Below are 16234 nucleotides of genomic sequence, written 5' to 3' on the forward strand. Positions count from 1 at the left end.
CAGAGTCGAAATCCAGCGTCTCGGTTAAGTCATCAACAGTGGCTATGAAGTGGGTGGTGGGTGGGATACGAATTTCTTCATCGTCCGCTTCCCACTCAAGCCGGACATAGTTCGGCCAAGAGTCTCCTGACAAAGAGAGAGACCTTAATGAGTCTAGCACGTCGCCCAAGGGCGAGTGCTAAAAGATATCCACGGAGGTGAACTCCATGACCGGTGCCCAATTAGATTCGATAGGCACGGGTGTACGCGGTTCAGATCCTATAGCCGGAGACGAGTCCGAGGGTCCGATGGTACCAACCTCATAGGAGGTGGGATCAATGTTCGGCTCCAAGGCCGATGAGTATGCAGCCTCCGTGGCGGGGTCCATCCACCCGTCCTCGGATGGCACAATTTGCTCCGGATTGATTCCCAGAGCGGCTGCAGGAACGATCCCTCGAATACAGTCCGATGGCAGATCTAACTCATGCTCGTCGGGACTGTTCGGTGCACCTGATATGGGCTCGAATCCGTCAAAGATCAAGTCTCCGCGGATGTCGGCAGTGTAGTTCAAGCTTCCAAACCTGACCTGATGGCCAGGGCGTAGCTATCGATCTGCTTGAAATGGCCAAGCGAGTTGGCCCGCAGTGCGAAGCCGCCGAATATGAAGATCTGTCCGGGAAGGAAAACCTCCCCCTGGACTGCGTCGTTGAAGATGATTGAAGGAGCCATCAAGCCTTATCGCGATGACACAGTGGAGCTCTCAATGAAAGCACCAATGTCGGTGTCAAAACCGGCGGATCTCGGGTAGGGGGTCCCGAACTGTGTGTCTAAGGCTAATGGTAATAGGAGGCTGGGGACACGATGTTTACCCAGGTTCGGGCCCTCTCGATGGAGGTAATACCCTACTTCCTGCTTGATTGATCTTGATGATATGCGTATTACAAGAGTTGATCTACCACGAGATCATAGAGGCTAAACCCTATAAGCTAGCCTATGATTATGATTGTTGTTGTCCTACGAACTAAACCCTTCGGTTTATATACACACCAGATGGGCTAGGGTTACACAGAGTCGGTTAAAGAGAAGGAGATCGACACATCCGAATCGCCAAGCTTGCCTTCCACGCAAAGGAGAGTCCCATCCGAACACGGGACGAAGTCTTCAATCTTGTATCTTCATAGTCCAACAGTCCGGCCAAAGTATATAGTCCAGCTGTCCAAACGCCCCCTAATCGGACTCCCTCAATCCCGCCAAGTTCCAAGCTGGGTCCATTTGAAAACTCATTTTGGCGGTTGAAATAAAAGTATTCCCTAAACAGTTCAACATTGGGCTCCTCTTGAAAGTACACCTCACAGAAAACTTGAAAGTTGCAGATGTTTGACACGGAATTGGGTCTGATGTCTTGAGGATGAAGTTCAAAAAAGTGCAGAACATCTCGGAAAAATTTAGAACCGGGCGGTGAGAAGCTCTGATATGGTCAGTAAAAACAATGACCACATAATCCTTTGGCTGAGGTTTTTCTTCTTATGGATTGGGGGCACGATAATGCATGACAGTTTTCTTTGGTAAATATCCGGTTTTCACAAAGTCCTTAAGCGTGTCCTCAGTGACAATGGAGGGAACCCAGTTACATGAAGTGTCTGTCTTCGGCGGCATTGTGAAGAAAGAACAATTTTGCCGGTTTAAGTTGATTCATTAAACCGGAGGAAAAGCACTACAGTACATATTCAGAATGGCAGCTTAAAAGGGGCCTGATGATATATGACTAGCTACATCTGGTGATGTAAGCCGCCATGACCAGATTGATATCTATAAAGAGTGAAATCTGCTAAGTGTTGAATCTAGCTACAACTGGTGATGTAAGCCGCCATGACCAGATTGATATCTATTAAGAGTGAAATCTGCTAAGTGTTGAAAAAAGAGCTTATTACAGATTGGAGCAGGTGATTTGGATAAAGCGTTGTGTGAAAAATAAAATAAATTCTAAACCTAAAGTGGCCGTAGAGGAGTTTGTGTGCTCTGATGAGATCTTCTATGAAGGAAAAAGTGTGTTGATATTAAAAACAAAGGTTAAACTGCTACCGCACGAGTTCTATATTATATTCAGATCAGAAACTACTAGGGTTGAAGAAGGAAACGAAGTACAGTGAAGAACGACGAAGAACTCAAAGAACTGCAGAAACCCTAATGGAGATCTACGGTGGAGAGGATAAGGTGCTTACTGGATCCGAGGAGCAATGAAGAGGTGTTGCAGTTTCTTTGGTCCCATTCAGGTCGATGCAGCGGCCAAGGACGAGGAAGACGATGAGCTTCGTGGCGGCGGCATCGGGGCGGTGAGCTGGGCGCAAAAAACGAGGAGGCCAAAGAATGATTATCCAGCGGCTTGGGCGCCTCGATTTTTGGGATGGTGATTAAAGATAAGGATCTGTTAAAGATATATTGGATATTGTGTAAAATTAATTGCAGATGAGGTCATGGCAGGTTACCACAATCACGGAAGATGACATCATGGCGGGTTATGAGATCTCGCACAAATGAAGAAGGAAGAATTTTTTTTCTAAGTGTTGAAGATTGACATGAACAAATTCAAATCAATATGGGCCTAATGTTGGGGATATGACTATTAGGTATAACCCGCCAAGGAGGGGCCGGGTTGTACCTATGGCGATTCATAATATGAAGCCCATGAGGATATTGAAGATGGCGGTTCACGAAGCAAGGGCCCAAGGCCCAAAGGGCGACTTAAGGCCCATAGGGGTAAACTGCCATATGTGTGTGACTTATATTGTAAGGCAAGTATACTTAGTCACCGAGCCGGTCATGTTGTCCATGAGCCGGCTGGGACTACATGCGCCACTGGACGCCAACCTGTGTATATAAAGGGATGACCAGGCGGCGGTTCATGGCAAGAAAACAAGAGATTGAAAGCTAGGTCAAGCGTATTCTCTCCCTGGTAATCGAGGCATAAGCAATACAACCTCGAACTGGATTAGGCCTTTACCTTCACCGCAAGGGGTCGAACCAGTATAAACTCCTGTGTCTTTGTCCCGTTTAACCCCTTTAAGCTAACCTAGTTGTGATGGCTCCATGACTAAGTCCTCACACTAGGACATCTGCCGTGACTATTCCACGACAACGCTGCAGGCTTGCCAACTCGTCGGACCCGCACTGCTGCCTTTGCTGGCCAACGATTGGAAATGGGGGGTACTGGGTGTGGAGGAGAGAGAAAGAGAGTGGAGTGAACCAATTGATTTCAGCCTAGGATTCGTCCGGAGAAGGCTATTTGTTGGGGCTAGACCGATGGCGAACGCACCTGAGCATCCTCATACCCGTCCTAGATTTGGCCTGGGTATGAGGTGTGTCTGTCAGTCCTAGTGTATAGGGTCGATGTGAGAAGATATGGCCTAGGTATAAGGTGTGTCTATCAGTCTGGGCGTATAGGGTCGATGTGAGGAGCCCGTCTCGCTCACAGTTTAGGCCAACTCCACCGCACGACCCCAAACGGACATCCGGTTTGGCCGGATTTTGTCCCTTTGGGGCGGCAATGGGTTTGCCCATGTCCGCTTCTGTCCGTTGGGTCCTGCGTGCACCCACCGCGCGGCCGCATCCCAAATCATGTCTGTGTTGGACGTGATTAAAAAAACAGAAAAACATAAATACAATGACTAAATAAAGTAAATAAACGCAGTTAAAAACATAAAACATAATTAGGGGTCACGGCCACAAAACGGCATAGTTTCACAGTTCACTTAACGGCCCACAGCCATAATTAACATAATAACGAAATAAAAAAACGCCGCCCACGCGCTCCTACTGTGGTCGTCACCGTCGCCATCTTTAGTGGCTGTCGGTGTCGTCGTCATCCTTGACAAGGTCCACGTACTCCAGCGGCCTCCAGAGGTGGGCCGGCGGTCCGTGGTACGCGGGGGCGGGCTGGAAGGCGGGGGCCTGCACTACCTCCTCCCGTGGCGACGCGTCCCCCTCCGGTGACCACGGCAGCGTGGGGCACCAGTTCACGCCCCCACGGCTTCGGCCATCTCCGACACGGTGCACGACCAGCTCCACTGCTGGCCCACCAGGCCGGGGTGGAACACGGCCACCGGCTCCTCCCTCGCCTCCTCCGTGGCCACCATGTCCATCTCAGGGATGACGACATCACCGACCGCAGAGAGGGTCATCATCTCCTCGAGGCCCTCCCATTGGCGCTCGTCATGCGTGTGCATGGAGTGTTGGGGAACGTTGCATTAAAATAAAAAATTTCCTACGTTCGCCAAGATCAATCTATGAGTTCATCTAGCAATGAGAGAGAGGGGTGCATCTACATACCCTTGTAGATCGCGAGCGGAAGTGTAAAAGAGAACAGGGTTGAGGGAGTCGTACTCGTCGTGATCCAAATCACCGGAGATCCTAGCGCCGAACGGACGGCACCTCCGCGTTCAACACACATATGGTCAGAGTGACGTCTCCTCCTTCTTGATCTAGCAAGGGGGAAGGAGAGGTTGATGAAGATCCAGCAGCACGACGGCGTGGTGGTGGATGCAGCAGGGATCCGGCAGGGCTTCGCCCAGCGTCTGCGGGAGGGAGAGGTGTAGCAAGGGGGAAGGGAGGCGCCAAGTGCAAGGGTGCGGCTGCCCTCCCTCCCCCCTCTTTATATAGGGACCTCAGGGGGGGCGCCGGCCCTAGGAGATTGAATCTCCAAGGGGGGCGGCCAAGGGGGAAACTTGCCCCCCAAGGCAAGTGGAGGCGCCCCCTCGCCTAGGGTTCCCAACCCTAGGCGCAGGGGGCCCCAGGAGGGGGCGCACCAGCCCACCAGGGGCTGGTTCCCCTCCCACTTCAGCCCATGGGGCCCTCTGGGATAGGTGGCCCCACCCGGTGGACCCCTGGGACCATTTCGGTGGTCCCGGTACAATACCGGTGAACCCCGAAACTTTCCCGATGGCCGAAACTCGACTTCCCATATATAATTCTTTACCTCCGGACCATTCCGGAACTCCTCGTGACGTCCGGGATCTCATCCGGGACTCCGAACAACTTTCGGTTTGCTGCATACAAATATCTCTACAACCCTAGCGTCACTGAACCTTAAGTGTGTAGACCCTACGGGTTCGGGAGACACGCAGACATGACCGAGACTGCTCTCCGGTCAATAACCAACAGCGGGATCTGGATACCCATGTTGGCTCCCACATGCTCCTCGATGATCTCATCGGATGAACCACGATGTCAAGGATTCAAGCAACCTCGTATACAATTCCCTTTGTCAATCGGTACGTTACTTGCCCGAGATTCGATCGTTGGTATCCCAATACCTCGTTCAATCTCGTTACCGGCAAGTCACTTTACTCGTACCGTAATGCATGATCCCGTGACCAGACACTTGGTCACTTTGAGCTCATTATGATGATGCATTACTGAGTGGGCCCAGAGATACCTCTCCATCATACGGAGTGACAAATCCCAGTCTCGATCTGTGTCAACCCAACAGACACTTTCGGAGATACCCATAGCATACCTTTATAGTCACCCAGTTACGTTGTGACGTTTGGTACACCCAAAGCACTCGTACGGTATCCGGGAGTTACACAATCTCATGGTCTAAGGAAAGGATACTTGACATTGTAAAAGCTCTAGCAAACAAACTACACGATCTTGTGTTATGCTTAGGATTGGGTCTTGTCCATCACATCATTCTCCTAATGATGTGATCCCGTTATCATTGACATCCAATGTCCATAGTCAGGAAACCATGACCATCTGTTGATCAACGAGCTAGTCAACTAGAGGCTCACTAGGGACATGTTGTGGTCTATGTGTTCACACGTGTATTATGATTTTCGGATAATACAATTATAGCATGAATAAAAGACAATTATCATGAACAAGGAAATATAATAATAATCCTTTTGTTATTGCCTCTAGGGCATATTTCCAACAGTCTCCCACTTGCACTAGAGTCAATAATCTAGTTACATTGTGATGAATCGAACACCCATAGAGTTCTGGTGTTGATCATGTTTTGCTCGCGGAAGAGGTTTAGTCAACGGATCTGCGACATTCAGATCCGTATGTACTTTGCAAATATCTATGTCTCCATCTTGAACATTTTCACGGATGGAGTTGAAACGACGCTTGATGTGCCTGGTCTTCTTGTGAAACCTGGGCTCCTTGGCAAGGGCAATAGCTCCAGTGTTGTCACAGAAGAGAGTGATTGGCCCCGACGCATTGGGTATGACTCCTTGGTCGGTGATGAACTCCTTCATCCATATTGCTTCATGCGCTGCCTTTGAGGCTTCCATGTACTCCGCTTCACATGTAGATCCCGCCACGACGCTCTGCTTGCAACTGCACCGGCTTACTGCTCCATGATTCAACATATACACATATCCGGTTTGTGACTTAGAGTCATCCAGATCTGTGTCGAAGCTAGCATCGACGTAACCCTTTACGACGAGCTCTTCGTCACCTCCATAGACGAGAAACATGTCCTTTGTCCTTTTCATGTACTTCAGGATGTTCTTGACCGCTGTCCAGTGTTCCTTGCCGGAATTACTTTGGTACCTTCCTACCAAACTTACGGCAAGTTTTACATCAGGTATGGTACATAGCATGGCATACATAATAGATCCTATGGCTGAGGCATAGGGGATGGCACTCATCTCTTCTTTATCTTCTGCCGTGGTCAGGCATTGAGCCGAGCTCAATCTCACACCTTGCAACACAGGCAAGAACCCTTTCTTGGACTGATCCATATTGAACTTCTTCAATATCTTATCAAGGTATGTGCTTTGTGAAAGACCTATGAGGCGTCTCGATCTATCCCTATAGATCTTGATGCCTAATATGTAAGCAGCTTCTCCAAGGTCCTTCATTGAAAAACACTTATTCAAGTAGGCCTTAATGTTGTCCAAAAGTTCTATATCATTTCCCATCAAAAGTATGTCATCTACATATAATATGAGAAATGCTAAAGAGCTCCCACTCACTTTCTTGTAAACGCAGGCTTCTCCATAAGTCTGCATAAACCCAAACGCTTTGATCATCTCATCAAAGCGAATGTTCCAACTCCAAGATGCTTGCACCAGCCCATAAATGGATCACTGGAGCTTGCATACCTTGTTAGCATTCTTAGGATCGACAAAACCTTCCGGCTGCATCATATATAGTTCTTCCTTAAGATAGCCGTTAAGGAATGCCGTTTTGACGTCCATCTACCATATCTCATAATCATAGTATGTGGCAATTGCTAACATGATTCGGACGGACTTCATCTTCGCTACGAGAGAGAAAGTCTCATTGTAGTCAACCCCTTGAACTTGCCGATAACCCTTAGCGACAAGTCGAGCTTTATAGATGGTAATATTACCATCCACGTCCGTCTTCTTCTTAAAGATCCATTTGTTTTCTATCGCTCGCCGATCATCGGGCAAGTCTGTCAAAGTCCATACTTTGTTTTCATACATGGATTCTATCTCGGATTGCATGGCTTCAAGCCATTTGTTGGAATCTGGGCCCGCCATCGCTTCTTCATAGTTCGAAGGTTCACCGTTGTATAACAACATGGTTTCCAGGACAGGGTTGCCATACCACTCTGGTGTGGAACGTGTCCTTGTGGACCTACGAAGTTCAGTAGCAACTTGATCCGAAGTACCTTGATCATCATCATTAATTTCCTCTCCAGTCGGTGAAGGCACCACAGGAACATTTTCCTGAGCTGCACTACTTTCCGGTTCAAGAGGTAGTACTTCATCGAGTTCTACTTTCCTCCCACTTACTCCTTTCGAGAGAAACTCTTTTTCCAGAGAGGATCCGTTCTTGGCAACAAAGATCTTGCCTTCGGATCTAAGGTAGAAGGTATACCCAATGGTTTCCTTAGGGTATCCTATGAAGACGCATTTTTCCAACTTGGGTTCGAGCTTTTCAGGTTGAAGTTTCTTGACATAAGCATCGCATCCCCAAACTTTTAGAAATGACAGCTTAGGTTTCTTCCCAAACCATAATTCATACGGTGTCGTCTCAACGGATTTAGACGGAGCCCTGTTTAAAGTGAATGTAGCTGTCTCTAGAGTGTATCCCCAAAATGATAGCGGTAAATCGGTAAGAGGCATCATAGATCGCACCATATCCAATAGAGTGCGATTACAATGTTTGGACACACCATTACGCTGAGGTGTTCCAGGCGGCGTGAGTTGTGAAATGATTCCACATTTTCTTAAGTGCGTACCAAATTCGTGACTTAAATATTCTCCTCCATGATCTGATCGTAAGAATTTTATCTTTCGGTCACGTTGATTCTCTACTTCATTCTGAAATTCCTTGAACTTTTCAAAGGTCTCAGACTTGTGTTTCATCAAGTAGACATATCCATATCTACTTAAGTCATCAGCGAGAGTGAGAACATAACGATATCCTCTGCGAGCCTCAACGCTCATTGGACCACATACATCAGTATGTATGATTTCCAATAAGTTGGTTGCTCGCTCCATTGTTCCGGAGAACGGAGTCTTGGTCATTTTGCCCATGGGGCATGGTTCTCATGTGTCAAATGATTCATAATCAAGAGACTCTAAAAGTCCATCAGCATGGAGCTTCTTCATGCGCTTGACACCAATGTAACCAAGGCGGCAGTGCCACAAGTATGTGGGACTATCGTTATCAACTTTACATATTTTGGTATTCACACTATGAATATGTGTAACATTATGTTCGAGATTCATTAAGAATAAACCATTGACAATCGGGGCATGACCATAAAACATATCTCTCATATAAATAGAACAACCATTATTCTCGGATTAAAATGAGTAGCTATCTCGTATTAAACGAGATCCAGATACAATGTTCATGCTCAAACTTGGCACTAAATAACAATTATTGAGGTTTAAAACTAATCCCGTGGGTAAATGTAGAGGCAGTGTGCCGACGGCGATCACATCGACCTTGGAACCATTCCCGACGCGCATCGTCACCTCGTCCTTCGCCAGTCTCCGCTTATTCCGCAGCTCCTGCTGTGAGTTACAAATGTGAGCAACAACACCGGTATCAAATACCCAGGAGTTACTACGAGTACTGGTAAGGTACACATCAATTACATGTATATCACATATACCTTTAGTGTTGTCGGCCTTCTTGTCCGCTAAGTATTTGGGGCAGTTCCGCTTCCAGTGACCCTTCCCTTTGCAATAAAAGCACTCAGTCTCAGGCTTGGGTCCATTCTTTGACTTCTTCCCGGCAACTGGCTTACCGGGCGCGGCAACATCCTTGCCGTCCTTCTTGAAGTTCTTCTTACCCTTGCCTTTCTTGAACTTGGTGGTTTTATTGACCATCAACACCTGATGTTCTTTCTTGATTTCTACCTCTGCCGACTTCAGCATTAAAAATACTTCAGGAATAGTTTTCACCATCCCCTGCATATTGTAGTTCATCACAAAGCTCTTGTAGCTCGATGGGAGCGACTGAAGGATTCTGTCAATGACCGCCTCGTCCGGGAGGTTAATGTCCAGCTGGGACAGGCGTTGTGCAACCCAGACATTTTGAGTATGTGCTCACTGACAGAACTATTTTCCTCCATCTTACAACTATAGAACTTGTCGGAGACTTCATATCTCTCGACCCGGGCATGAGCTTGGAAAACCATTTTCAGCTCCTCGAACATCTCATATGCTCCGTGTTGCTCAAAACGCTTTTGGAGCCCCGGTTCTAAGCTGTAAAGCATGCCGCACTGAACGAGGGAGTAATCATCAGCACGTGACTGCCAAGCGTTCATAACGTCTTGGTTCTCTGGGATGGGTGCTTCACCTAGCGGTCCTTCTAGGACATATGCTTTCTTGGCAGCTATGAGGATGATCCTCAGGTTCCGGACCCAGTCCGTATAGTTGCTGCCATCATCTTTCAGCTTGGTTTTCTCTAGGAACGCGTTGAAGTTCATGTTGACATGAGCGTTGGCCATTTGATCTACAAGACATTTTTGCAAAGATTTTAGACTAAGTTCATGATAATTAAGTTCATCTAATCAAATTATTTAATGAGCTCCCACTCAGATTTGACATCCCTCTAGTCATCTAAGTGTTACATGATCCGAGTCGACTAGGCCGTGTCCGATCATCACGTGAGACGGACTAGTCATCATCGGTGAACATCTCCATGTTGATCGTATCTTCCATACGACTCATGTTCGACCTTTCGGTCTTTGTGTTCCGAGGCCATGTCTGTACATGCTAGGCTCGTCAAGTTAACCTAAGTGTTTTTGCATGTGTAAAACTGTCTTACACCCGTTGTATGTGAACATAGGAATCTATCACACCCGATCATCACATGGTGCTTCGAAACGACAAACTTTAGCAACGGCGCTCAGTTAGGGGGAACATTTTCTTGAAATTATTATGAGGGATCATCTTATTTACTACCGTCGTTCTAAGTAAACAAGATGCATAAACATAATAAACATCACATGCAATTAAATAGTAGTGACATGATATGGCCAATATCATATAGCTCCTTTGATCTCCATCTTTGGGGCTCCATGATCATCTTCGTCACCGGCATGACACCATGATCTCCATCATCATGATCTCCATCATCGTGTCTCCATGAAGTTGCTCGCCAACTATTACTTCTACTACTATGGCTAACGGTTTAGTAATAAAGTAAAGTAATTACATGGCGTTAAATCATTGACACGCAGGTCATACAATAATTAAGACAACTCCTATGGCTCCTGCCGGTTGTCATACTCATCGACATGCAAGTCGTGATTCCTATTACAAGAACATGATCTCATACATCACAATATATCATTCATCATTCATCACAACTTTTGGCCATATCACATCACAAGGCAATTGCTGCAAAAACAAGTTAGACGTCCTCTAATTGTTGTTGCATCTTTTACGTGGCTGCAATAGGGTTCTAGCAAGAACGTTTTCTTACCTATGAATAACCAAAACGTGATTTGTCAACTTCTATTTACCCTTCATAAGGACCCTTTTCATCGAATCCGCTCCAACTAAAGTGGGAGAGACAGACATCCGCTAGCCACCTTATGCAACTAGTGCATGTCAGTTGGTGGAACCTGTCTCACATAAGCGTACGTGTAAGGTCGGTCCGGGCTGCTTCATCCCACAATACCGCTGAAGCAAAATAAGACTAGTAGTGGCAAGAAAGTTGACAACATCTACGCCCACAACAGATTTGTGTTCTACTCGTGCAATAGAGAACTACTCATAGACCTAGCTCATGATGCCACTGTTGGGGAACGTTGCATTAAAATAAAAAATTTCCTACGTTCACCAAGATCAATCTATGAGTTCATCTAGCAACGAGAGAGAGGGGTGCATCTACATACCACTTGTAGATCGCGAGCGGAAGCGTTCAAGAGAACGGGGTTGAGGGAGTCGTACTCGTCGTGATCCAAATAACCGGAGATCCTAGCGCCGAATGGACGGCACCTCCGCGTTCAACACACGTATGGTCAGCGTGACGTCTCTTCCTTCTTGATCCAGCAAGGGGGAAGGAGAGGTTAATGAAGATCCAGTAGCACGACGGCGTGGTGGTGGATGCAGCAGGGATCCGGCAGGGCTTCGCCAAGCGTCTGCGGGAGGGAGAGGTGTAGCAAGGGGTAAGGGAGGCGCCAAGTGCAAGGGTGCGGCTGCCCTCCCTCCCCCCTCTTTATGTAGGGACCCCAGGGGGGCGCCGGCCTAGGAGATTGAATCTCCAAGGGGGGGCGGCGGCCAAGGGGGAAACTTGCCCCCCAAGGCAAGTGGAGGTGCCCCCTCCCCTAGGGTTCCCAACCCTAGGCACATGGGGGGCCCAGGGGGGCGCACCAGCCCACCAGGGGCTGGTTCCCCTCCCACTTTAGCCCATGGGGCCCTCCGGGATAGGTGGCCCCACCCGGTGGACCCCCGGGACCCTTCCGGTGGTCCCGGTACAATACCGGTGAACCCCCGAAACTTTCCCAATGGCCGAAACTCGACTTCCCATATATAATTCTTTACCTCCGAACCATTCCGGAACTCCTTGTGACGTCCGGGATCTCATCCGGGACTCTGAACAACTTTCGGTTTGCTGCATACAAATATCTCTACAACCCTAGCGTCACCGAACCTTAAGTGTGTAGACCTTATGGGTTCGGGAGACACCCAGACATGACTGAGACTGCTCTCCGGTCAATAACCAACAGCGGGATCTGGATACCCATGTTGGCTCCCACATGCTCCTCGATGATCTCATCGGATGAACCACGATGTCAAGGATTCAAGCAACCCCGTATACAATTCCCTTTGTCAATCGGTACGTTACTTGCCCGAGATTCGATCGTCGGTATCCCAATACCTCGTTCAATCTCGTTACTGGCAAGTCACTTTACTCGTACCGTAATGCATGATCCCGTGACCAGACACTTGGTCACTTTGAGCTCATTATGATGATGCATTACCGAATGGGTCTAGAGATACCTCTCCGTCATACGGAGTGACAAATCCCAGTCTCGATCCGTGTCAACCCAACAGACACTTTCGGAGATACCCATAGCATACCTTTATAGTCACCCAGTTACGTTGTGACGTTTGGTACACCCAAAGCACTCCTACGGTATCCGGGAGTTACACGATCTCATGGTCTAAGGAAAGGATACTTGACATTGGAAAAGCTCTAGCAAACGAACTACACAGTCTTGTGCTATGCTTAGGATTGGGTCTTGTCCATCACATCATTCTCCTAATGATGTGATCCCGTTATCAATGACATACAATGTCCATAGTCAGGAAACCATGACCATCTGTTGATCAACGAGCTAGTCAACTAGAGGCTCACTAGGGACATGTTGTGGTCTATGTATTCACACGTGTATTACGATTTCCGGATAATACAATTATAGCATGAATAAAAGACAATTATCATGAACAAGGAAATATAATAATAATCCTTTTATTATTGCCTCTAGGGCATATTTCCAACATGGAGTCCTCCATGATTCGCGCCATGAGCCGGGCCTCCTCCTCCGCTGTCATGCGAGGAGGTGGTGGTGGCGACGGAGAGGGTGAAGGCGACGGCGTGGGCGTGAGGCCGCGCAACCGCGTACGGACGCACTCATGGGGAGCACGCGCTGCGCGCTCTAGACGTGGCCGTCATGGCCCCGTCGAAGTGCCGGCGAAGAATGACGTGCGCCACACGCCGTGCTCGTCCTGGAGCCATGTGTCCCAGAGCGATGAGTCGGGGGCGTACCTGTCGTCACAGTACAGGTCGTCAGGGAGGAGGCGGCGATGGTGCTGGATCTCCTCGCGGCGCGCACGGCCACTCTGCAGCACCGGCGGGATCGGCACCCGGTTGGCGGAGAGGTGCCAGTTATTGGGGAGGTGCACGTCGCTCCACGGGGGCGACGTCCTCGTCTCCAAATAACGGCGGCTTACATCCGCCGTGATGTACTACCGGTCGCGCGCGCCGCCAGCCGTAGAGCCGATGGTGAACGGGGCAGGCGCGGGGCTCCGACGCGGTGGCGGTGATGCGGGCTCCTCCTTCACGGAGCCGCGGCGGCGGCCCGACGACAATGCCGCCTCACGGTCGTGCTTCCCCTTGCGGCCGTGGTTCCAGAAGCCCATGGCGGCTGCGAGGTGGCCGGCCGACGAGATCGGGGACGGGGAGGGGGCTAGGGTTTGGGGTGTTGGTCTCGAGGAGGCAGGAAGGGCCCGACTGGGGAGTGTGGACGACGGCCGGTCCACGACTTCCCATTTAAGAGGGAAGCGACCGTTCGCTGGGCGGATGACAGGTGGGGTCGACCACCCGTACGCATTTATGTCAGGCGGTGGGAGGTACGTGGCCGCCTGCCACACGGGCGCGCGTTCGTTTGCCGTCCGCCACGACCGAAACCCAGCGCAAGTTTACGCTCGAAATGGGTCGGCCCGGACATAAAACGGACATGATGGGTCCGGGCCTTCGCGCGCTGGGCCGTCCGGTTTGTTCATTTTATCTCAAACGGATGAGACCGGACAGGATGGGGTTGCGCGGTGGAGTTGGCCTTAGTGACCGGGCCATCGGGCCGGTCAGTTTGGGGAGCCTTGAGTAAAGCTTACATTGATCACCGGACAAGCAAGGCTCTACCAGCAAGCAAAGCATGCCGGTCCAACAGAACTGGGAACACTACAGTCATATCTTTGGCTTTTCCCTGGCATTCCAAGGGACAAGGGACCCTACCTTCCGTTCGTTCGTAGGGGGTGAACGAGGACTAAAGTACTTTTCTTTCCAATGATCGAATCTGGCCTGATAGGTGTCTACTGTCTAGGTTCCGATTTCTTCTCTTCCCTGTCAAATATCGCCTCTTGGATTCGTGACAGCGAAACACAGAGTACGATGTCAGTCACGAACATTTGTTGGAGTAGTGGTTAATAACAATAACGAAAGAAAGATCAACTATACAGGTCGATACCAAGCTCAGCTCGTAATCAAAGGAACCGTCTTCGCACACTCTTCATCAACCCAGAAACGCATCGAACCAATTCGCTGTGAGAAATACGCATCAAACACTTTCCTGATTCTGTATTCTACAATTCCTCCCGACATCTGCAATCCCCCAAATCAATTTGTACACCATCTTATTACCACCTGAGTTGTACAACATCAAGTAATCACGCCTTGGGGGCAAGCCGCCGGCGGCCGGCCACCCGCCCGTCGTCCGATTCCCTAGGCGCAGGCGCAGGGGTTGTCGACCACGACGAGGTCGTCCCCGTCCACGTCGCCGCTGCGGAACGCGAGGTACCCGGCCGCGAGCCCGAGCACCACGGCGATGAACACCCCGCCGTTGAACGACATGACGGCGAGCATGAGGAGGTACCCTATGCCCGCGTTGACCCCGAAGAGCGCCGCCGTGGCCACCCGCGCCGGCCAGCGCCCGTCCAGGAAGGCGGCGGAGCCCGGCGCTAGCAGCGGGGCCCTCGCGTCGGAGCCGGCGGGCGGGGGGAGGGGGTCCGCCTTGGCGCCGGCGAGGAGCTTGACGCGGATCCGGAAGGCCTCGAGGTACTGGTAGAAGGCGGCGGCGAGGAAGAGCGCCAGGAGGGAGAGGAGGTAGCCCGTCCACGCGGACGTGCGCCAGCCGTCGAACAGGATCGTGGCGGACGTGCCCCAGTAGAAGGTCATGTGCATCATCGTGGCCGGCGGGCAGGGGTCGCGGGCGGCGAGGGTGGGGTTTGGGATTTCGACGCGGTGGGGGAGGAGGGACGCCGCCGGACGGGGAAGGGGCGGGCAGAAAGGGAAAGGAAGGACGAGGATTTCCGGCGAAGCGACCGGTGGGATTTTAAAGGCGCGGCCTTTGTTGCCGAGCCGCGGCCTTGGGGCACGGGGTTCCGATGTATTTACGTTCCGCGCCATTGGGAAGAATGTAACGGAGGTTGGGCTTCCCGGCACGTTACATCTTGTCTCGCTGGGGTTTTACACTTTTACTGGAGTAAATTGTTTACAGGAGATCCTTGAAAGCAAGCAATGCCTAACGATCGCTAAGTTTTGTCTCGTTATTTCAAGTTTCAACATAATTATTGTTAAGATACTAAGTGATTTTCTGTTACGTTTAATTCAGATTCGTCACGACTTTACTGACATGCCAAAATCACACAGAATAGACTTTGCATATGCCCCGTAACACATGCCAACAGAGATATTCAGAACATATGAGTTTCATTGTGGTGAAGATGACGCAGCCGTTCATCATAGAGGGGGTAGGATGGTCGGTCGTCAAAGATGTAATCGAACTTGAGCAAGCAATCACGCTCATCAGAAACCTTATCGCCCCTCACCTAGTGTAGGTCATCAATTGACACAATCTCACAAACATGCTCTTCGGTACAGCTGTCCACATGACTATTTCTCAATTAGAGAGAAATGAGACGGTGAAATTGGCATCCAGTGAAAGAAATCTTTGAAAGCAGAAAATTGCATTTACAATGAGCTTGAGTATTAATTGTCACGTACACCTTTGGACTTTATTCACGCAATGCACGCAATGAATGAGTGAGGTGCATGTTGGACTCTCATTTCATGCTACAAGGACCTTATGTTGGTGTTTTCTACTCAAGAATCAATGCGGAATTAAAGTTTGAAAACTTTTACTGCTATGTTCAGATATAGTAAGATTTAATGAGTAAATTCTACTACTTATGTACACTAATGCAAGACATTTTTGCAATTCAATTAGTGTACAGAGTAACATTTCTCCCTCCTCGGAAGAAGTACCAAGTCTTGAGATTTCTCCCCTACCACGTCCATTGTTTCCCAT

General features: G+C 49.5%; 1 protein-coding gene across 1 annotated transcript; it reads right to left on the bottom strand.

The window, feature by feature from the left end:
• Window positions 1-14479: 14479 nt before the first annotated feature.
• Window positions 14480-15239, bottom strand: LOC123116182 (copper transporter 5.1). Its single transcript, XM_044537181.1, has one exon. The coding sequence runs from the start codon at window positions 15109-15111 to the stop codon at window positions 14650-14652; it is 462 nt and encodes a 153-aa protein (XP_044393116.1). The 5' UTR covers window positions 15112-15239; the 3' UTR covers window positions 14480-14649.
• Window positions 15240-16234: the final 995 nt, after the last annotated feature.

Source organism: Triticum aestivum, chromosome 5B, assembly GCF_018294505.1.
Source record: "Triticum aestivum cultivar Chinese Spring chromosome 5B, IWGSC CS RefSeq v2.1, whole genome shotgun sequence".
NCBI classification, from domain to species: domain Eukaryota; kingdom Viridiplantae; phylum Streptophyta; class Magnoliopsida; order Poales; family Poaceae; genus Triticum; species Triticum aestivum.

Coding starts and splice junctions, on each gene's coding strand:
- LOC123116182 (XM_044537181.1), bottom strand. CDS start 15,111: ATGATGCACATGACCTTCTACTGGGGCACGTCCGCCACGATCCTGTTC.